Below are 23,280 nucleotides of genomic sequence, written 5' to 3' on the forward strand. Positions count from 1 at the left end.
CAATCACATGGACCTCTTTCAAGCAGCCAAACCACCCCGGGGAAGGCTGGAGCGGACTCCTGCTCACTTCCCTCCCACGACCTGGCCATCAAGGCAGACCTGCCAGTGCCCCCCAGCCTCAGGAGCAGCTGGGCACCCTCAGAGCTTGGGCTGCCTTGTGCAGAAATAAGGGCGGAGTTCCAGGACAACCCATGCAAGGGAAGTCAGGGCAGGCTTCTGCACCCCCTACCTTTATTACATGATTTAAGAGGGTGAAGGAAAAAGACATGCAGTCATGTTTTACAAATAATAAATTTATTTCCAAATCCTGAATTATAACCAAATTACAATTCCCTTTAGGTCTTTTTTGCTGCTTTACACAAGGATTAAAAAAGACATAGCCACAGCCAAGTCACACATACACCAAGTGTCCTGAGCCAGTTTATTTAGATGCGATGGGTCCAGCCACCTCCCGCTGCCCCGGCAGCATCTCGGATACTCTGCAGCCCAGCTCCCGCCATGCCACGACGCTCCTGCATGGAAGAATTCCACCTCCTCTGCCACAGAGTCTGGTCCAGCAGGAACTGCCCTGGGGGGCCGTGATATGCACAGATGAAAGTCCTCAGATGAAAGGGCTTTGTCCGCAGCCTCAGGGCTCCCGCCAGAGGGCTCAGGACCCAATACCTGCTGCCATCCTCTCTAGGGACAGCCTCAGCTCACAGACCAAAGCGGGCTGGCGTGCGGCGAGGGGTCATGGGCTCCCCTTGTTCTTTCCGGCCTGGAGTGTAGATCTTCGTAGACCTGGAGACACAGCAGGAGGGATCAGGAAACACCGTGCCCTCACCCCCAGCAGGGAGGGCAGGAGGATGCAGAGCTCCAGGACTTACTGTTCCTAACCCATGGTGGGGAGCTCTGGGGCCGAGGGATCTCCTCCCCGGCACATTCTCACTCCCCTGCCGTCCCCATGTTCGACTGGCGATGTAATCAAGGAAGCTCACTCATTCCAATATGCTTTATATCGGATTTTAACAACTCCTCCCACAGTCCCTAGGGGAGCTACAAAAGCGGCTTCCCTCCACCTCACTGCCGCCACTCCAACTGTGTAGCAGCCTGCCTTTGTCCCCAGTGCCTGGGAGGCAACTCTAAACCCTTGGAATTTCCCAAGTGACTGGAGTGTCTACTATTCATGGGGGCCCCTCAGCCCTCGTTTGAGAGATTATGCTAATGAGGTGACACTTGGTGAACCCCTTGAGTTTATCCAACAACATGACTCAAGGCGGGCTGGCCTCTCTGCCCCGGGGTTAGCACTGGTGCTCTGAGGCTCCTCTGAGCCTCACCTCTGGGGAGGAGGGGGCACTGGAGGCTGAGCTCTACCACATGACAATGATTCAGTCATTCATGCCTAAGTAACAGAACCTCGATGATAAGAACTCTGGACACTGAAGTTCAGGTGAGCTTCCTGGATGGCAATAACCTGTCATACTGTCATGCATCAGTGTGCCACGGGGGGACGTGGTCCTGAGGACAAACGAGGCTTCGCATTTGAGACCCTCCTAGACCTTGCTCTATGCATCTCTCCTTTTGGCTGGTTCTAATTTGTACCTTTTTGGTATAATAAAGCTATAATGGTAAGTACAGCACTCTCTGGAGTTCTGGAAGTCATTCTAGTAAACATTGAACCTGCAGGGGTACACAGGGATCCCCAGATTTGTAGAGGGTTGGCTGGAAGTAAGGATGGTGTCCACAACTGCAGCTGGCATCTGAAGTGAGGGCGGTCTCACGGAGGACTGTGCCTGCGACCTGTCAAGTCTGGCCTAACTCCAGGGACCAGCACAGACACAGAAGCCCAAGGCGCACTTCTCACCACTGCACTGTGGTTTCCAACCCCCTCGCTTGTGAGACCTGTCCTGCTACTCCAGGCTGCCTCAGGCCCTGAATCCCTAACAATGACCGGGAGTTGCAGGTATACTGTCGCTACTTTAAAGCTGTCGGGAACTCCTCCCACACATCCATGTGACCACCCAATGCACAAGCAACTTCTGTCACCAGTTTGCCTTCACACATGCACCTTCCCATAAATCCTGACCCTGCATCGGGGCCTGGTCTCTGGCAGCCTCCTGGGATAGGTGCCACCCCAGCCAGAGTCCCAAGGCTGGAGCTCACCTGACACTGCCCAGGGGGCTGCGCTTCTCCTGCTCCTGCCGCCGGGCTCGCAGCTGCTCCTCGGCCAGTGCCATCTCCTCCTCCATGGCAGAGGCTTCCTCTTTGGCCCGACGACGGTTCTCCTATTGAAGAGGGACAGACCTGGCTGAGCCTACTGGGGACCACTAAGGAAGGAGGCCTCATCGGCACCCAAGTCCGTGCCACAAACCAGGTGCTGCATCCACCAGGCCAGTGCTCCACATGGCTGCCTGCCCCAGTACCAAAGCTGCCTTCTCTTCTGCAGCTGAGGCCTGCTTTTTTCACTGACTCAAGATACTGGACAATCAGTCCTAACTCAGTCATCCCTCAGTCCAGGAAGTACTTACATTTCCTTCTTTTTTGAAAAATCAAGTTCACAACTATGCCAGGAAGTACAGAAAAACAGGAAAGATGTTACCTGCTGGCTGCAACAGACAGGCATAAGATGCAGGGGAGCCTGGTGTGGGGAGCATTATGCTACGAAAAGGGGTAAGCCAAAGCCCAGCACCATTTTGCAACCCTAAATATGGATCTAGGCGATGGCCATCAACAGACACTAAAACCTCAAGATGGAGGAGCAATGGAAACCTGTCAGGGAAGGGGCGGGCTGCCACCACTGGGGCCCCTCATCCATCCTCCCATCAGCAAAGCTGGGGCCACCAGACCTCACACGCCTCCTGAAGGCATCTAAGAGGAGGTTCACAGCGCCACATGCAGGCATCCCTGCCACACGCAGCTCAGCCGGGATCTAATCGAGCGGTTGGACTCATCACCAGCTTACAGCAAGTGCACGAAACACAGGCACAGGTTAAGCACCACTGTGAGCAAGCAATGAGGCAAATACATCAGATGGACTATTCGACAGGACAAATGACCTGGCTGCTCCAATACATCAATATCATGAAAAAAAGCGTGGGGTGGAGCCTGTTCTAGAATGAAACAGTTAACACACATAAGCAGTTGCAATGCCTGGATCCTAATTCAAGCAAATCGACCGTAAGAAGTTATCTTTGAGATAAATGGAGAAATCCAAATGCAGACTGGAGACTTAGGTGACATTAAGTATTCATTTTTTTATGAGTGATAACGGCACAGAGGTTATATTTAAAATTTTAAGTCCTTTTAGTCAGAGACACATACTCAAGTATTTATGGATGAATAATATATGAGATAAGCTTTAAAATATTCCAGAAAAAAAAATGGATGTGTGTGGAGTGGGGTAGGAATAGTGAAATTGAACAAATGTTGACAATTATAGAGGCAAGGCAACAAATTCATGGTGGCCTGTTGTACGTTTTTCCCACTTCCATGAATATTTGGACTTTTCAATAATGAGTTTTTTGGTTTTGTTTTTAAAGGCTCAGCCTACCAAACAACTGGAGTGGGTGGTGGGGAATCAGACAGACCCAGCCTGCTGGATCACAGCCTTTATGTTTGCAGAGAGAAGTAAGTGGGTTGGATGACCACAAGTCTTCAACACCAAGTGGAGGGAACATCGACCCCATAGGCAAACAGCACCCCCGCGGAGAGCACAGAACCCTCACCTGCCGTGACTTGCCCGCCTGTTTCACACTATAGAACATGGGGCCCAGCTCCGCCAGCCACTCCCCGTCCACAGCGGTCACGCACTGCATGTACTCCTGCGGGCAGAAGGGCAGGGAGGCGAGGGTCACAGGAGGGCCAATGTCCCTCCCAGAGTGGTTCCACAATTAGGAGCCACATGGGAAGGGCCCAATCCCTGACCCTGCAAGGCTCAAAAAAGGAAAGGAAAAATCCCAGATACTCCCATCCAAACTCCTCCACACTTGAGAAAATGCCCCCTAGTATCTAAGAGAAAAGGCCCAACCCCTCCAAAAATCCTTCTAATGACACCAAGAGGGGCTGCTCATCCCAAGCAGCAAGTGGGGAACAATCGTGCCCACGCGGCTGAGGTCACTGCAGTCTAGAGGTCAACCCTGTGCAGAGCTTCCCCAAGTCCCCAAATGAAAACCAACCTCACACGCCCCCGCAAAGCAATGCATGTGGCCTCAAGGCTCCCAGGCTAAAAGCTCATGCCAGAAGGCAGTGAAGGGTTTCAAAACCTGGCCAGGCAGAGGGCCTGCGTTATGCAAGCGCCTTGGAAAAGACTCACCTTGGTGGTCATGACCAACTCGTGATACACTATGTAATCTGGGGTATAGCCCATTCCAAAAAGGGAGCTGGTGGGGTGCAAGTGGCAGGGCATCCCTGTGCGGATGTTCACGTACTCCCCGATTCCCTAGGGAGGAGACACAACAGGCAGCCACATCAGGAAAACACCACCCATTTGGGCAGCGACCCCATCCCTTAACACTGTCTTGACACAGCCTTTGGGGGAAGCCTAGATCTGTAGAACCACACCAGGAGAAAGGAAGAACTTTGCCCTTATACAGGTATCAGGATGGGAGGGGCCCACTGGGCCCCTGGGCTCACCTTGAGCTTGGCTGCTTGGTGGAAATAGGCAGCACAGATGCACTTCCTGACAATGTCCCAGTCAGTGCCACACGAGGCCAGGCTCATCCGCTGCTGCACCATGATGTCCTTGAGTTGAGCTCGCACCTCCCGGACCTAGGGCAGGACACGGAGCCACCAGGAGGGAGCCCTCCTTCCCTCTCGACCCTCCGCTCATCCCAACATCCTGCTCATCCACCACCCTACCTTCCGCATGGCCTTAGCATGGATGAAATGATCGTTACACCAGATGGTGGAGTAATTATTGTTCTTCCACTGCAGGTAGACATTCAGGTAGGTCAAATGATCGCTCTCAGGAACAGCGAACTTCTCCCGGATTTGATCACTCTCCTCCTCTCGACCCTAGGAAGGGAAAAAGAACCTTCACTCTAAGTACAGGGGGGTCCAGGCCCACTCAGCACATCCCAGAGGTTCTAACACTACCACCTACCCACACATAGAGCTTCAAACATGTCAATAGGTTGCCCTGACAATTTGAGAAAAATTAAAATAATTTTTAAAAAGGTCTACTGTAAAACATAAGGGCTCAAGAGCAACCATACTAGAAGATAAAACATGCTCTTGCAAATTTCCAAAGCATTCCCTGAGAACCACTGGCCCAGCCCTTCCTTCCCCTACCCCAACCTGCTTAACCGAGAACAGCAAAATCATTCTTCAGAAACTCTGATTCCGCCCTCTGTTCCATTTCAGTAATACAGAGAGAAGCCATTCCCCTCCCCAACACTTCCTCGAGCCCTCCGGGGAGAGAGGGGAGCCGGCTGCTGCCCCACCTTGGGCCTGTAGAAGATGGCTGGGACCGAGAGCATGGAGACGATGAGCAGGATCTCGGAGCTGCAGCCCATGTCACAGGACACGATGAGCATCTTGGACAGGGCAGGGTCCAGCGGGAACTCCACCATCAGCCGCCCGGTAGAGGTCAGACCACCTAGGAGAGATGAGCAAACCCGGATATTTGACGGGACAGTAGAGGGAAGAAGGAAGTCAAGTACCAGCACCCATGAGGCTCCCGGGGCCGCCTCACCTGTGTTGTCCAGGGCCCCGAGGATCCAGAGCTGATACATAGAGTTGAGCATGTTGTCCTCCGGGGGCGGGTCCATGAAGTGGAACTGCAGCAGGTCCTGCACCCCGAGGGACTTGAGCAGCAGCACCACGTTGGCCAGGTTGGTCCTCTGGATCTCGGGCACCGTGGTGGTCAGGAGCTCATTCTTGTAGGCGCTCTGGGTGTAGAGCCTGCCGGGGAGAAGACCCCATCCTCTCACCACAAGGAAACCCAACAGCAGCCAGTACAGATGAAATCCCACAGGGAGGGAGGAAATTCTCATTTCTTCTCCCCACCCACTACTTCAGTGAATCACTGACTTCCACCTATTCAGAACTCCAATCTGCCAATTTAGCCCTTCTTCTGGAGCCTCTTACATGTTTCATTTCTTTTTTTTTAGACAGAGTCTCACTCTGTTACCCAATCTCTGCCTCCTGGGTTCAAGCGATTCTCCTGCCTCAGCCTCCCGAGTAGCTGGGACTACAGGCACCCGCCACCACACCCAGCTGATTTTTGTATTTTTAGTAGAGATGGGGTTTCACCATATTGGCCAGGCTGGTCTCAAACTCCTGACCTTGTGATCTGCCCGCCTTGGCCTCCCAAAGTGCCGGGATTACAGGCATGAGCCACCACGCCCAGCCATCTGTTTCATTTCTAGAACCAATGGGCCTGGGACTAGAATCATGGCTGGGTTTTCTTTTCTTGATATTTTCCTATATTCACTAATGCTCTATAGTGAATACATTATTTTTTTTTTAATTGGAACAAAAAAAGGGGAGAGAGCCAGGCAGAGTGGCTCACACCTATAATGCCAAAAGTTTGGGAGGCCAAGACAGGAGAATCGCTTGAAGCCAGGAGTTCAGCCTGGGCAACATAGCAAGACCCCATCTCTACAAAATACGAACAAATTAGCCAGGTGTGGTGGTGCCTGCCTGCAATCTCAGCCCCTTGGGAGGCTGAGGTGGGAGGCTCACTTGAGTGCAGGAGATCAAGGCTGCAGTGAGCTGTGATTGCACCACCACACTCCAGCCTGGGTGACAGAGCAAGACTCTGTCTCTAATTGGGAAAAAAAAAAAAAAAAAAAAAAAAAAAGAAGGAAAACGGGGAAAGAGAACAATAGAATTAAAAAAGAACCAATGGCATCATTTGTCCAGACCTACCCTCTGAAGGGAGGCAGGCTGTAATTACCTGCATGTGCACCTACATCCATGTAGGTTGGCCTCAGACCTCAGAGATCCCTGGAAAGCCACTCCTTCCTTCCACTCAGTAGCACAGGATGAAAGGACTAACAAGTGGCAGCCCTGCCAGCAGCTTCCAGCCTTGGGGACCAGCTCTAGGGCCAGCATCCTGCCCGCCCCCGCCCGGGCTCCGCGCTCAGCAACCCCAGCGCTGCCCCGGAAAGCAGGCTAGCACAGGGCTCCTACCTGAAACACTGACCTGGGCCCGTCCTGCCGGCTCGCCCTGACCGCTGGTTGGCATTGGCCTGGCTAATGGGATAGATCTGCAGAGCATCCATGCCAATCCTGGGGTTGAAGACCTAGGAGGGGACGAAAAAGAGCTGACAACGGACAGAGTGAGGGGAAAGTGGAAGTAGGCCTGAGACAAAGGCAAGCCCGGTTGCTACACATGGCAGAGGAAGAGCCAGGAGCCTCTAGAAATGTTCTCATGAACACCTGAAGAACTCTTCCCCACAAACACCAGCTCTGTGAGCTCTACTGTTAAATCATCTACCTCATCGAGTATTACAAGGATTAAACGAACCAAGCACAGTGAGTCAATGTGAGCCTCCTAGCACCACCACCACTTCCACGCGCTCCCCGCATCCCAGGGCCAGAAGCAAGGCCCTGGCTTCCCACCCCGCAGCTAAGTTAGCTTCCGGTGAAGACCCAGGCCCTGCCTCCCGTGTCTTCTCTCACCTTTAATTTGCAATAACCAGAATCAATAACAAACATGATGCCATCAACAGTCAGAGACGTCTCGGCAATATTGGTGGCAACGATGCACTTCCGAACGCCATCTGGAGCCTAGAGCAGGACATACAGGGAGGGAAAAATGAGTCCCTCGACACAGGAAAGGCTCCACGAGGGGGAAAAGCCTACCTCCTAGCCCACCCCCTGCCGGGACAGTCACATCCACACTCGCTTCCTTTAGGGAACTCCAGGAGTCACTCCTGGACATTCCTGCTGTCACACCTTCTGGAAGATTTTGGCCTGGAGGTCAGAAGGCAGCTGAGAGTAGATGGGCAGCACAGCCAGGGCAGGCGCATTCTCCAGTTCCTCCAGATGCTCCACAATCTGGTCTGAGGTCACCTGAGAGCCCAGGGAGGAGCTGTGAGACACTGGAACCCTAACCTCTCATATGCAGGACACACCCGCTCATCACAGTCGTGACTAAGGCACGCACCTCAATGTCCTCTTGGCCAGGCATGAAGATAAGGATGTCTCCAGGGGCCCCCGACAGGTGCACCTGCAAGGACTGCTTCACTGCAGCCTCCACGTAATCCTCCTGTGGGGTCTGCAACAGCAGTGGGGACACAGTCAGAGGGAGATACTAGAAGTGCAGGCAGGCATCCCCTGGGAGCCCTGTGGCCCAGGCACTGCTCTGGGCTGGAGCCATGGACTTTGAGGGCCACCACACCTCCACACGGGCCTGACTGCAAGACCTCTACAGGAGAGCACAGTGCCTCCCTGGGCCCTGTACTTCAGCTTCAAAGAAACAATGAAACAAAACCTCACCCAGAGCAGAGTCCTTTGTCCCCGAGTCCCAGAGCTGCAGGCTGCCCCATTTGCCCCATGGTCCCCAAGAAATCTTCTCCAACCCAGTCCCCTATTCACCCTCCACCCTCCAGCCGGCTTCTCATCAGAGAAGTGCATGGCATGGAAGGGTCAGTTCGTAACATGGTGGCCTCAATACCTTGCTGAAGAGGATGTCAACAGGGAAGGTACGGCCAGGGATGTGGAAGATGGGGACATTCCCAAAAAAGGCAGCAAACTTCTCCGCATCCATCGTGGCTGATGTGACGATGAGCTTCAGGTCTGAGCGCCGAGCCACTACCTGAGAGAAGAGGCGGCTCAGAGGCCCCCGTGGTGGGGACCCTTGGCTCCTGTCCCCCAGTCCCATCAGCACCACCCCCGAGGAAACAGAAGCTAAAGCTGACAAATGGGCCTATTCGATTCTTACCAATCCTGAAGACTGAAGCAATGGAGCCACTGCCCAGAAAATCCCAAGCCACCCTCAGTGGAGCAAGAACAGCACAAACTACAACCCGTGTCTGAACTGCAACCAGAGGCCTCAGGAAACTCTGGCCTGCCAGAGACCCCCTCAGCCCACCTGGAGCACCGCACTAGCTACTGGTGGTGCGCTGGTCAACACCCCACACACAGAGAGACCAAACCACACAGCCCTCACCTCCCGGAGCAGCCCAAAGAGCACGTCAGTGTTGAGGGAGCGCTCGTGGGCCTCGTCCATGATGATGGCACTGTAGTGATCCAGGTCGGCTTCCCGGAGGGACTCTCGGAGCAGGATCCCGTCAGTCATGTATTTGATCAAGGTGTTCTCTGAAGTGCAGTCTTCAAAGCGGATGGCATAGCCCACCTGGAGGTCAGAGAGATGGCTCAGATGCCCTGGCCACTGGCTCACCACCAACACACCCCATACTGGGGTCCGAGTCTTAGCAGACCACACCCTTTAGCAAAAATGGGTGGAAGCTACTAGGGAATAACTACATGGCTCAGCCCCCACACCCACTCACCTCCTCGCCAAGGTTTCCCCCCATCTCTTCACTGACTCTCTTGGCCACTGACATGGCAGCTACACGCCGGGGCTGGGTACATCCAATCATCCCATAGTCCGTGTAACCATCTTCATGCAGGTACTGTGTCAGCTGAGTGGTCTTACCACTCCCCGTCTCCCCAACCACGATCACGATGCTGTTGTCTCTACAAGGACAAGCAGGCAAAGGGCTTATCAGCCGAAGTGGAAGGCCAACGCCCAGCCTCCGAAAAGACTCCGCTACTTCCTATCCCCATGACTAGCTATCCAGGGAACATGCCGGTTTAGAAGGGAGAATTTCACTGGGAAAACAGCCTTTTACTGAGATACCACCTGAAACATCTGGAATACGGTGAGGTTTAAACAGGTGAGCTAAAACAAAATGGTGCCATCCCGTTACTTTGTGCAGTGTACCCCAGGCATGAGGTCAGAGGAAAAAATTATTTCCCTTCTCCATTGGGTACAATGCACAAAAGAAAAAGAGGTCCTGGGTAAACATGGGAGACCAAGGGCACCCCTAATTTGACACTAGATTCTTGGGCCCCGGGTGAAGTTACCTGATAATAGTGAGCAGCTCCTGCTGCACTGCGAAGATGGGCAGGTACTGCCTCTGCTCCAGGATGGACTTCTTCTTTGCAAATTCACTGCTGGCTTCGCTCTTTTTCTTCATATGATCAGCAAACTTCTGCTCTGTCCTAGGAACACAGAGCAGCCTAAACACCCTGGATGGTGCCCCATGCTGTCCTTCCTGATTGGGTTACTGCCCTCCTTCCTACGCTCAGGAATGAGGACTTCGGCAAGAGTCTGAGACACCAAAGCAGCCAGGGAATCTGAGATGGTTCTAATCGGCCTCAGGACTGAAACTGCTACGTGAGAATCCATCATACACAACACACTCAACACCACAGGGTCCAACAGAGCTGAACATGGATCGGAGGAGTTACAGATCACCATGCTAGCAAACCCTCTAACCAAAACAGAGTGAGCAGAAGAGGAGTGGAAATCAATCTCCAGGTCACTAACTTGTAGAAAATACCCTCGGGCAATTTCAGCACAACACCTAAAGGGCTAAAATAGCCACACAGGCCTTGTGAGGAGGTAAGGGTGCAGAGACGGGACGTGGGTCAAACTTCCTCCCTCCTCTTGGCAAGACAGCAGGAAAGCATAGTCTGTAAGGTTTTGTTTTCAAAGAACTGTGAAAACAGCCCCACTAAACAGTAACTGGCAACCTCTACTGAAAGCTCTCAATGTCTGACACATGTACACACCCGAGACGCAGAGCACTGTCACTTCCTCAAGGCTGCCCGGCAAGAAGACACCAGTTCAGTGCTCCACACTGTCTACACACCCCTCCCCAACCCCTTCCCCAGAGACTTCCTGTCTGATCTGCCGCCCCATGCTCTGCTTAGCTTCCTATTTCTAATTTCACCCAGTCCCTCCTGGTCACCCAATAACTCATACCTAAGGAATTAAGTTAACTAGAGATGAATAAGGGCTGATCAATAGTACCAACTTCTCGTATGGACATTTCACACAGGATTGGAGAGAATTATTAACTCAGATGACCGTTCAGTAGAACGTGAGGGCATTTGAAGGATGAGGATCTTGAGGGACAGATAAGTCCAGCCACCTGCTCAATGCAGGAATCCCAACTCAGCATCTGCTTAGATGCCTCTATGAACAGAGAAGTCACTGGCCAATAAGATAACCCTTTCTATTTTGGAATCTCTTTTAAAAATAGTTCTTATAGTGAACTGAAATCTAAGGGACTAAAACCCAGCTGCCCATGCTGAACACGGGGGAGGCACTTCAGCAGAGTGGCTCTGATGTGAGATGGCCTGGGTCTGATCCTAACTCCCTCATTGACAAGCTGGGTGACCTCAGACAAGTTACTTAACCTCCCTGGGCCTCCTTCCTCTCCCAACACCAGCACCAGAGGAAGCAGTGGGGGGAGCAGGAATCACATATAGGAAAAGTGGAAGACAGTGAAGAGATCAGGAGGAAGGGACCGGAGAGAGCGGAAGACGCAGAGAGGTATGTAAGAGTCTCCCACTCAGGAGCCACAAGGTCAATGGGTTCTGCCGCGACTGCCCACGGACCCCCCATCTTTGGAGCAAGGCTGATCCGCTGCTGGCAGAGGCTGCCTACCTGTAGTCCACCTTCCCATCCTCCGTCACAGCTTTATCTGGCTCTTCCTCCTTCTTGACGCCCATTATATCTCCCAGTTTGGTCCCAGCCAGTTCCCAGTGTTTGTGCTGAGCCTGAAAAGGAAAAAGGTCAGCCTGCTCCATCCTGCCACATGACTGTGGGCAATGGAAAATCAATCCCAGGGGGATAGCAGGCTTCACCCCGCAGGTGGTAAACTCCCCCAGGGCGCTGGTGGCACCGAGCCATGCATTCCAATCCTCAAGCCTCCAGCTCTCCCAACACCAGGCCCCGCAGCTGTCGGGACCAAGGACTTGACAGAGGGGACTCCTACCTTCTATCTGTGGGCCTAGTAAGACTTTTGAAAAGAAGAAAAAAGAAAAAAATATGCATAAACTTCCCAGCCCCGGTGACAAGAAACCAACCTTCTTGCGCTCCTTCTGCTCCCTGTGCTTCCGCACTGTTTGGCTGCCTTTCCGAGCAATGATGGCCAGGTCAGAAGTGGCGTCCTTCACTGGAATCACCGGCTCCGGCTGCAGCAGTGGGGAGAAAGAGCAATGCCCATTAAAATCAGGAAGAAGGCCATTTTCATAAGAGTCCTACCTGTGAAAGGGACTGCTACCCTCTCATGGTACAGTGCTATTTTCTCCCTTCTCTTCTTTCTGTCTCCACATCAGGCCTTTTTTTTTTTTTTTGAGACAGAGTCTCGCTCTGTCACCCAGACTGGAGTGTAGTGGTGTGATCTCTGCTCACTGCAGCTGCTGCCTCCCAGGTTCAAGCAATTCTCGTGCGTCAGCCTCCCGAGTAGCTGAAACTACAGGTGCCTGCCACCATGCCCGGCTAATTTTTGTACTTTTGAGACGGGGTTTCATTATATTGCCCAGGCTGGCCTTGAACTCCTGGTCTCCAATGATCCACCCGCCTCAGCCTCCCAAAGTGCCGGGATGACAGGCATGAGCCACTGCACCTGGCCCACATCAGGTCTCTCTGAGCTGTCTTGTCCCTAGCCACAGAGGAGCCTCACCTGCTTGGTGAAGACAATGCGCCCATCCAGAAAGGGAGGCACCAGATTGTGCACCATCAGATGCACCTTGGCCGCGTTGTCCTCTTCAAAGTCCTCATCCACCTCCAGCCGATGGACCACCCCACTGGTAAGCATGCGGTTTGTCTCCCAGCGCTCGTTATCCTGTGAGGACACAATGGGAGCCACACTCAAATTTCCACCCCAAAGGTCGTCCTGAAAGGTTATGAGGTTAAGTCCACACATCAAGTCCTGACAGAAGGCCACTGGTAGCTGCAAAGATGTCACAGGCTTCTACCCACAGCTCCAAAGACAGAAGAGGTGCTGATCCCAAATCACCTGCAGGACTTTGTTCCAAGCAGCAGCACCTTTCATCTAAATCAGAACCTCTAGATGGACACACAAATGGCAAGTGTCCCTAGCCCACATCAGAGACACAAAGAACACAGACCACAGAGGCAGGTCCCAGTGCACCTGTTCCCATCAACAGTACTTCCCCTCAAGGAAGTACTGCAAAAGAGAGAAGTACGAGCCGGGGCTTTCCTTAAGCTACTAAAAGGCTCATCACCCACTCCTCTTCCACCTCCAGAGGATCTGGGCTTCTCGGCAATCAGGGGACAAGCTGTGCTGCCCTCACTTGGGCATAACCTGCTGTTTCCCCATGTGCTCTACCTCCAGCTCTGAATCTGCTCCAACTTCTGCATGCAGCCTCACCTCATTGATCTGTCTCCGCTGAGCTGAAATGCGCTTCTGCTTCTGTTTATGCAGGTGCTGCTCCCGCCTCCTCACGTAGTCCTCGGAGGAGTAGGCCAGCGGGTTGTGGAACTCGTCATAGCCCTCGTCCATCATGTACCAATCCCGATCGGCTTGCTGCAGGGCAGGAGGCGAAGCAAGGGAGTGAGGGACAGATGAAGTTTATGCACGAGACATGGCCAACAGAGGAGGGGATGCTCGGTAGGAAGTCACTACTGCAGTGGAGCTACCCTTGTGAGGGATGCAGGAGAGGCCTTCCTGCAGTCACGTGCCATCTGGAGGAGAACCACAGTGGGAGACTACACAGGACTGGAGGGCAGCCCGTCACGACAGCACTTCTTAGATTTGCCACATGGTGGCACCAACACATAACAGAACAGTTAGGTCAGCATACTGCAGTGAGTGACAGGGTTCACCATGCCACCTATGCCTCTGCAAAGAGACTCCAGAGTGCTGGGGCTAAACAGGGCTCAGGTGTACCTTCATCAAAGCTAGAGGGTCACCCATCTACGGACAGCCACCAGCCTCGATCAGCCCCTCAGAGGTATAAAGCTTTACCCTCTGGTCATCCTCCCACTGCTGCCGCTCCTCCTCCGTGTCAAATGAAATTCCTTCTTCGCCCTCCTCACGTCTTCCTGGAGGAGCACAGGGAGCAGGTCAGTCCATGCCTGGCCTATCCCCAGCGGCCCCAGACAGATCTGCAGGGCCATGCAGCTCCAGAAGGGCAGCCCCTGCTCATCCTTGCTAGGGCAAGCAAGCCTGCTCTTCTCCCTCCTGCCCCACAGGCCTCACCTCGGCCCCTGGACAGACGCGGGGTGGACCCCAAGTGTCTTCTGTCATCGGCCCACTCGTTGTATTTGTAGGAGGGAGTTGGCAGAGGCGTGTCATCTGAGTACTTGCCCCTCACAGACCTGGGAACAGCAGCACCAGCATCACAAAACTGTCACTGAGCTAAGCCACATCCTCCTGGCCACCATCTGCTCTCCCTGCTGAGGCTCCTTACCGCCCACCCAACGAAACTGGGCTGCTCTGCCCGGAACATCACCTGTCTCGATCTCGAGTAGACAGCCGATGGCTCCGCTCAGAATCCCGATAGGAAGGCGTCGGAGAGGGCAATTCCCACTGTGAGCGCCTTGAGGAGCCATAGCCACTGTCCTCTTCCTCCCAGGTAGATCTTGAAGGGGTGGCTGCATCTGGGGCCACAAAAGACACATCCACAGGAAACATCTCACTTAACCATGACATGGCTCTAGAACCAGTTGCCAAAAGTCAATTCCCCAAATTTACTCCTTTTACTATTTCTAAACCTTGTACGTATCTATAATGGTTAAGATCGGGTTTGACAGTTTTTAAAGATATCTCAATTTTTAATAGTCCAGGATGTATTTTTCCTTTTTTTTTTGAGACGAAGTCTTGCTCTGTCGCCCAGGCTGGAGTGCAGTGGTATGATCTTGGCTCACTGCAACCTCCGCCTCCCGGGTACAAGTGATTCTCCTGCCTCAGCCTCCCGAATAGCTGGGATTATAGGTACCCGCCACCACCCCAGGCTAATTTTTGTATTTTTAGTAGGGATGGGGTTTCACCATGTTGGCCAGGCTGGTCTCGAACTCCTGACCTCAATATCTGCCTGCCTCAAGCCTCCCAAAGTGCTGGGATTACAGGTATGAGCCACTGCACCTAGCCAATGGTCCAGTTTTCATTCTGTGTTTATGACAACATTTTAAGGGACATTTACTTTATCTCTACAAACACACCCCTCTTGGATATAAATAGTTCTTTTTAATAAACACTTCTACTCCAGCTCCCTATTCTTTCCTGCCATTTGGAAAACTGGCCATTCAGCAAACCAGCCCCTCACCTTACGGGAGCATATCCACCCCAAATGCAGAGCTGTGTCCACCTGACTCAGAACCAACTATCCCAAGATGTTCATGGTAGAATCGGGAATTCTGACTCAAGGCCTCAGCAATCTCACTGAAGACGAGAGTCTCTCACTCTGCCTTTTATACACTTGAATCCTCACAAGCCACCAAAACAGTGAGTCTACCTTTAGGTCGATGTCGTGGGCTCTCGGGTTCATTTCTTCTGCTGCTACGCTCTGACCCTCCATCTCGCTCCGATCTGCTGCTGTGCCTACTTCTATCCCGCTCATCTATGAAGAGTCACACAAAGCTTAAAAACATGCATCCCACCCTAAGGTAAACCCATCTTCACCCTAGAGAAAGGGCAGGCTGCCCACTCACTCACAGGTGCAACCTGCACTGCTCGAATGTGATCCGGGGACTCCTGAAACTCACCTATGCCCATTCTCCCAAGGGGGAAATATAGTTACTGCCTAGAAAGTTTCAAACCCACAGTAACAGTTATTTTCCAGCAGGAATTCAAAAAATACTAGTGCGAGTTTACAGTGAATCATTTTTCTTAAAAGTTACAATTCTATCAGCTATAAAACTTAATACTGAGCAAGGACAGCATTGGATTTTTTTGTCTAGCTTTGTCCCATAGCACTGTCCTTTCTCTATCACCAGTACTATTAGAAACGCTGGTCTCTTATACATATTTACCCATTATCTCCTTTATCATCAATTTTGATAATAAAACGAAGACCACACACTCAAGGAGAGCAGCTATGTTACAGGCAACAGCTCTTTTCTTAAACTACTATTCCCAATCCCAACAGGGTCAAAACCACTCAGGCGGACATCATGCAAATGGGACTCCCTAACAAATGGGTGTTGCAAAAACTCCTGCAACAAGAAAAAGGCTGACATGTTTATTCAAATGCTAATGGACAACAGGAACTGTGCTGGACAGTTTACCTCTGTCCCTCTTGCGGTCATAGTCTCGATCCCGCGATTTCTCCTTCTTCCAATCCTTTTCTTCTTTGGACGAGGCATAGACACCATGTTCCCGCCGCTCCCGCTCTCTCTGCCGACTGCGTTCCCAAAACTCTTCGCTCACACCACCTGGATGGGATGGAGTCTCTACCCGAGCAGATCGATAATGTCTGAAACAGGGAGAGCAACTGGTAAAGGCCCCTCCATAGGAGAAAAACTGCCCCAAACCTTTGGCTGTCCAAACAAGTGATCTGTCCTTTTCCACTTTCTCTCCCTGGGACAGCAGGCTCACATATGGCAACAACCCAAGGCATTTCTAACCTCTACCATCTAGTCTTTAGTCACCTTTGTTTTTCCCCACAAATTCCTACCTACCTTCAATATTACACAATAATAATAAAATCATAAAGCTCTAAATCTCCAACAGGAAAACTGAGAGATAAACATGAGATGTTATTTTCCAGCCTCCATTCGCTTCCCTCTGGGCTAACCCATCCTAAGGCCTTTACCTGTCTTTCCGGGTATTTCGGCCAGCTTGGTCACCGCCCTCTTCCTCAGCATCCTTCTGGTCATCCTTGCTCTCTTCCCAGTCCTTGTAGGAGGAGATTTTGGACTTCTTCTTGTCCTCCCCATCGTCCTTCTCCTCTCGCTCTCTCCGTTTCAGGGAAGCTAGCAAGTCCAGTCCTAGTAATGAAGGGCGGGGAGCAGGGGCCTTGAAGACATGCTGCTCGCTGGCCGCACTTTTGGTCTTGCAAATAAGACCGCCAACCTGACAGTCCAGATCAGTGCCTTCCAATCGATGGATCGAGGCATCCTCACTGGTGTCCCCCATCACAGGATCTGGGATTTCTCTGGAAGGAAGGCAAACCATTTGGTACTAGAGAAGGCTCAGCTCCACTATATCCCAGAATAAATGCAGTTATGGTTATATTTAGGTGATTAACCTTCCCCATCTACCCCTAAGACCAGGACTACTTTTGCTGCCTCTAAGATCTTTCCATCAAGTCACTGACAATCTCCAAAGATCCTTCTATTCCAACCCCCAATAAACACCAAAATAGATACACACACACACACACACACACCCCATACATTCCTCCCCACCCCCTACAAAGATCCAAGAGGCAATAAAAGGCCTCACTAAGGGACACTTTCTAGAGCGTGATGTCAGCTGTAACAGGGGTGTAGGGAAAACACCACTAAATTTGAGTCAGAAACCTCAATTAGAAACCAGGCTCTTGACACTTTCTACCTGTATGATGGTAAGCAAATAACTTGATCTTTGTTTAGCCATAATTTCATATCTATTAAATGGAAGTAATTTTTACCTTATCTAATCCATGACGCTATTGTGAGAATCAAACAAAAAGAGTATGTGAAACCATAAAGAGTAGCTCTTTATGTAACCATAAGAGTTAACATAAATGTAACTGCTACATTATATTATTTGCTATCCTCCTATATACTGTTGGTCCCTCACCCATTTTTTACATGAGTTCTACCTCTTCCTCTCTTTAAACAACAGGTACAGCAGCATAGAGATGGGGCAGAAGGCTACCATCCATGTTCTCCATACTTTAGTGGCTTTTCTTCCCCTAGCTGCGTTTTACAGAAAACAATTTACTCACAGCAGCCAAAATCAGTGTAATAACAATCCATGTTCACCAAAAATATTTATGAGAAACACTAGGTTAGGAAAAGGTGTTAATGATAAGTATTTAAGTGGCTACAAGACTTCTGGCACTCAAGTTGGAACAAGCTCCTCTTTACCTCTCACTGCACATCTGCCACTCATCAACATATACCAGTTCTGGGTGCTTGGATAATTCTTCTCATTCCAACAAGTTAGCAAAGCAAAGGAGATGCCACCAGAATCCAAAACTGTTTACCAAACTCTAATTAAATGCACAGCTCTATAGAGTATTGCCAAACAGACTGGACACATAATATTACTGCAGAAACAAGAGTTACATTTTGAAAATGCCATCAGGCAGAACAGAAAAAAGAAAGCTGCATATTGGTGACATCCGTATGCATGTGAGGAAATCCACACAAGAAGGTAAAGATATACAGGCTCTGCTCAATAGTTGTCTAAACTAGGAAATGTACCCTGGACTGCCATTCTATGCAGGTTAGAGAACACTGGATGTGTTGTTGACTGCTGTAGCTCTGTCTAGCAAAATAAGCGTTTGATAAATTAAAAAATGAACTAATTTAAACTTATTAAAGGAGGACAGGAACCCAAACATTTCTGGAGACAGCAAGGGAAGATTCCAGCAACACAGGACAAGGAGTCAGCCATAGAGGACTTAATTAGCTGCTGAGAAGAACAAATAAGGAGCTAAAGAGCAAGATTCTTGAGAAGAATTAATGGCAAAGAAACTACAAGGCGTACGAGAAAGCCAGGGAAGAAAGAACCTGGATTCACTCATTCAACAATTACTCACTGAGGGCGTCCCTGAGCCAATTGCTGTTCTCGGCGATAGCAACAGAGAACAAGACAAAAATCCCCGCCCACCTGGAGCTGACATTCTAGTAGAAGAGGTCGCCCACCAGATCGCCTGGTATAAATAATACCGTGAGAGAGCAGAGGAAGGCACAAGGAGCCCTACTCGGGCTCGGTGACAGTCTGGGGTGGGTTAAAGCGGAGGCCTGGGAAAGGGAGCAAGGCCACTCCAGGCAGCATCCCTGGATCTCAGCGAGGCCGCTCCAGGCAGCAGGATTTGACCAGAGCAAGGAGGAAGGCCAAGGCGGGCAGGACGGATGCAGCATCCCTGAGGTGAGAAAGGCAAGGTGGGTGACAGGGACGACAGAGGAACTCCCCAAACTGGGGCCCGGACCTGAGCAGGATCCGCCGCCTGGAGCCGCCATGATTATAGAAGGGCAGGCCAGGAAGGAAGAAGGGACTCTCACCTCACCAAGCGCGACTCTTGGGACCTTTTTGTCCCGGATTCTGGGGCGCCGGCACTGCCACCCCTCGCTCAGACAGGCTCAAGGAGCCAAAATCCACACCTTGAAAGCGGCCATTATTGTCCCTTAATACCTTGCGCGGCCCCCTCTATCCGCCCAAAGCTACCATAGAGAGCAGCCTGGAACACGCCGATTCCTGGATCCAAGTGTGGAACCGAACGCGAACAGGCTCTCAAGGCCTCCTCCGGGGCCCTGATCAGAGACGCTTCCGAGTCTCCTTGTGACCAATCACTCTTAGTCCAAGAGACTACATCCCGCCTCTAGTCTGGGGGCAGGAAAAAGAGGGGGAAAAAGGTCGACCATCTTTAATACGGGCGGAGGTGACGCCTAGCTTCCGGTCAGAGCCGAGCAAGGTGGGCGGTGACTAGAAGCCCTTCTGTTTATTGGGCTGTTGAGCGGGGAACGACCGACGACCGGGAGTTTCTTTTCTGCGCTTGTGCATTTTCTATTGGGCTTCCTTCCCGCTAGCGGGGCCACGAGGGTTGCTAGGCAACAGCCCCTGGGTGACTTGGTCTTAGGGTCCTGTCCGGCTTGGGGCTGATGAAAGGAGCTGTCCGCGCCCAGGCTCTTCCGAGAAGTGGTTGCTGACAGCCACAAAGTGAAAGGGAGGGAGGCGGCGTGGACGAGTAAGGTAAGTGCTGGGGTCCCTAGCGCTTGTGGGACAGGAGCAGCGCAACACAGGTGACTTTAAATATATATATCGGATATTTTGGAAAATAGAGATGCGCGCCCCGCTGTAAATAAAAATCACCCATGCGTTCACACGCAGAACTGACGACTGATTTCCAGTTGTTTTTCTGGAATACATTGTAGTAAGGTTCTGTACAAAAGTGAGTTCAAACATTTTTTCTTTTTTTGGTGTTTCTGCAGTTGTGGCGCGCGCCTGAGGTTCCAGCTACTCGGAAGGCTGAGGCGGGAGGATTGCTTGAGCCTGGGAAGTTGAGACCAGCCTGGGCAACATAGCGAGACCCCGTCTCAGAAAAAGAGAGGGAGAGAGGAAAGCAGTGGAGTTATTGGTCATAGAGTGTGTCAGTTTTCTTTCCAGAAAGGTTTTGTGTCTGCATTCCAGCAGGAACTCCCTGTGCCTGCCCCTACCACTATCTTGTTTAATTTTTGCCAATTCAGTGACTTTGTAAACATATCTTTTAATTTGCTTTTCTTTGCTTACTAGTAAAGCTTAACTTTTCAATTTATTTACTGTCCATTTGTACCTCTTCTTTTGGGAATTCTCTGTGGGTATCATTTACTGTGGACATTTTCTTAGATGTGGTCTCAGTTTTCCTCTCCTCCTTCCAACATTTGTCCAGTTCCACCCCTAGCCTCACCACTAACAACTTTGTTCTCCCCTTACTTTCTCCTTTCGATCAGTAACACAGAGGAATTGCTGTTTGTTTGAATTCTAGTGGGACAGATCCATCTTCTCTTTGACCTTCCCTTTCATTGGTAATTTGTTCTGCTGCTCGCATCTGATGACGTCCCTTTGGGCCATCAATGTCCCTATTTAAAGTATGACCTATAGCTGGAACAATCTTATTTCCTATGTGAATTTTTATTAAATAATTTTTTTTTTTTTTTTTTTTTGGAGACGGAGCTTTGTTCTTCTTGTCCAGGCTGGAGTGCAGTGGAGCAATCCCAGCTCACTGCAACCTCCGCCTCCAGGGTTCAAGCAATTCTCCTGCCTCAGCCTCCTGAGTAGCTTGGGTTACAGGTGGCGCCTGCCACCACGCCCAGCTAATTTTTTGTATTTTTAGTAGAGACGGGGTTTCACCATGTTGGTCAGGCTGGTCTCAAATTCCTGGCCATGGGTGATCCACCCGCCTTGCCCTCCCAAAGTGCTGGGATTACAGGCATGAGCCTGGCCTAATTCGCATCTTAAAATGTGACTTGTGACAAAAAATATAGGAAAAGAAATCCTCCCTTTTCATATTTGGAACTGAATTCAAAATACCTACCATCTCAATGGAGTCTCTTATTGATGACCACAAAACTAAGCTTCTTTGTCAAAGAGTTTCTCAAAAATGAAATGTCTTCGAATCATGAAAATAGCTTATTGTAGTAGAAGGCCCCCTGGGCTAGAAATTTGGTGGCCTGTATTCTAGTCCTTGTCGTTGTAGCAGAAAGTGCAACTGTAAGCAAGCTAGTTTGTAAAATGACGGGGTTGGATTAGGCCCCTTGTACCTCAGTATTTTATGATTTGTTTATGGAATTGTAGTTTTCACACACACTCTTAATTGATCTGTTTGCCATGTAATGAGGTGCACCTAGTAAGGTGCACACCAAGAATCTTTAAGCCAGGACTTGTAATAATATAATGTATACAATAAAGGACTGTTTAAAAAGTGTAACACATGCAAGAAATAATATGCTGCCATGACAGAGAATGTGGATGTTCTCTATATAGAGATATGGGGCAATCTTCATAGGTTAGGTTTGTAATAATGAAAAGTGCTGAAGAGTAGATAAAGTGTGTACACTGAACATCTGCCATTGGTCCCTCCACAGCCATTCTTCATCCTCCTCCAGACTGCTCTGGGACGGAGAGGCTTGCCTGCCTCAACAGGCCCCTGCCTTCTGGTTCCAGTTGGAGTCAGCCAGTGGTTGCACAAGCAAAGGTCGGAGGGAGGGAGGAGAGTGGCTGCTACACTTAACACCAGGCTGCCCTCCTATATACTGTCCTCTCCACTCACCTCTTTCTGCCATACAGTTCTTATAACTGCTTCCTGCCATGGCTTCTTCCTCCCATGGCCTAGGGATGGGTACAGCATCCCGCTGTTACTAGCCCCAAAGTAGTACACTTTACCTTGTTGTTTTTCTACACCTACCTTAATTAAACTGCCTTCAAATTACCAAAGTTGAGAGTGTCATCAATTTCCTGCTGGAACACTGATACAATAGGCTGTCTTTTGGGGGTGGGGAGAGAGAGAAAATATATATAGGAACACGTATGTGTATTTTTTGGTGAATGCATAACAAAACTCTGAAAGATACATGAGAAACTAGTGAAAGCAGTTTCTGGCCCGGGGGAGGGAGCAATGAAAACTGGGCCCAAGGAGCAGGGACAAGGAGAGGGAAACTCCACAGTATTACCTTTCTATGATGTTTCTTTTATACCATGTGAATACATTAGCTACTGTGTGAATTAATTTTTTTTAATGAGGGCTCACGCACTTAATCTAAACTGTCTTTAAACATTGCACCTTTATTTCAGGAGTGACAGTGAGGATTCACATTTGGGTTATTTCAAGATGAGCTTCCTACTGCCCAAGCTGACTAGCAAAAAGGAAGTAGACCAGGCGATAAAAAGTACTGCTGAGAAGGTGTTGGTTCTCAGGTTTGGGAGAGATGAAGATCCTGTCTGTCTGCAGCTAGATGATATTGTAAGTGAATATCTAAAATGAGTGGTTTTTATTAATAATCTGTATATTCTCACTTCAGCATCTGAATAGTACATGAGAGGGAGTAGTCAGGGTTGGGTATATAGCTGTTCATTTGTTAGTTCACTAAGAGCTGATTGTGTGCCTGCCCTGAGCCAGACCCCCAAATCTGTGTGTGCTGAATCTGTCTTGGATGTCCTTACCCACTAGAAGCTGTCAATGCTGTTTCACCAACAAGGTGATGGAAGAGCAGAAAACTATTAACAAGCATCTGTGAACACTATCTTTTCAGTGCTCGCAATAGTAGGACAATAGTAGCCCCATTTCCTGGTAGGAAAAAAAATGCCAGAGAGGTCAAGTAACTTCCCACAGGTGCAGATCCACTGTATTGCAGAGCTAGTATTTGAACTCAGTTTTCTGTAGCTGCAAATAATCTTTTCTAGTGTGCTGCCTCCAGTATGTGCCTGATGCAGAGAGAGACCTAACCCAGAACTAAGACCTCTTACCGCCATTTCTACTGCTACCATCCCGTGTAAGAGCTGAGCGTACAAATCCTCATTTCCGTGCTTACAATGAGGGTGTGATGTGTTAGCCTGGGGGAAAAAGGACCAGAGGATTCTATCCTCAGTCGTAGGGAGGAGGAAATACCACGGAGGTCAGTAATGTAGACACTGAAGCCACGCTGCCAAAGTTCAAATCCCAGCCCTACTGCTCAGAAGC

The 23,280-nt window shown here is 50.4% G+C and overlaps 2 protein-coding genes across 8 annotated transcripts in view; one reads left to right on the plus strand and one right to left on the minus strand.

Annotated features, from left to right (window-relative positions):
- Nucleotides 1–272: 272 nt before the first annotated feature.
- Nucleotides 273–19,385, minus strand: DHX38 (DEAH-box helicase 38). 3 transcript variants are annotated; one of them, XM_058441167.1, is made up of 28 exons: nt 19,130–19,385; nt 16,726–17,067; nt 16,199–16,386; nt 15,427–15,531; nt 14,425–14,572; nt 14,172–14,290; nt 13,938–14,014; nt 13,341–13,496; nt 12,630–12,791; nt 12,031–12,138; nt 11,609–11,721; nt 10,018–10,155; nt 9,441–9,627; nt 9,098–9,283; nt 8,603–8,743; nt 8,093–8,203; nt 7,882–7,998; nt 7,606–7,713; nt 7,114–7,226; nt 5,672–5,880; nt 5,421–5,575; nt 4,837–4,992; nt 4,612–4,746; nt 4,292–4,417; nt 3,705–3,800; nt 2,143–2,264; nt 664–780; nt 283–568 (listed from the first exon to the last, which is right to left on the minus strand). In XM_058441167.1, exons 2-27 carry the CDS (start codon nt 17,046–17,048, stop codon nt 696–698), a joined length of 3,684 nt encoding a protein of 1,227 aa, XP_058297150.1. In that variant the 5' UTR covers nt 17,049–17,067; nt 19,130–19,385; the 3' UTR covers nt 283–568; nt 664–695. The 3 variants fall into 3 exon arrangements, with proteins under 3 accessions (XP_032013687.1, XP_058297150.1, XP_032013688.1); XM_032157796.2 differs by having other exon boundaries at nt 273–780; XM_032157797.2 differs by lacking the exon at nt 4,292–4,417 and having other exon boundaries at nt 283–780.
- Nucleotides 18,744–23,280, plus strand: part of TXNL4B (thioredoxin like 4B) — a 67,166-nt gene continuing 62,629 nt past the window's right edge. For 3 of the 5 annotated variants that reach the window (XM_032157805.2, XM_032157806.2, XM_058441170.1), the window contains exons 1-2: nt 19,548–19,817; nt 22,395–22,563. In XM_032157805.2, coding sequence (XP_032013696.1) covers nt 22,432–22,563 — 132 coding nt within the window. In that variant the 5' untranslated portion in view covers nt 19,548–19,817; nt 22,395–22,431. The other 2 variants (XM_032157807.2, XM_058441169.1) reach the window with 2 other exon arrangements.

The sequence above is a fragment of the Hylobates moloch genome, unplaced genomic scaffold (genome assembly GCF_009828535.3).
Source record: "Hylobates moloch isolate HMO894 unplaced genomic scaffold, HMol_V3 SCAFFOLD_6, whole genome shotgun sequence".
Lineage (NCBI taxonomy): Eukaryota > Metazoa > Chordata > Mammalia > Primates > Hylobatidae > Hylobates > Hylobates moloch.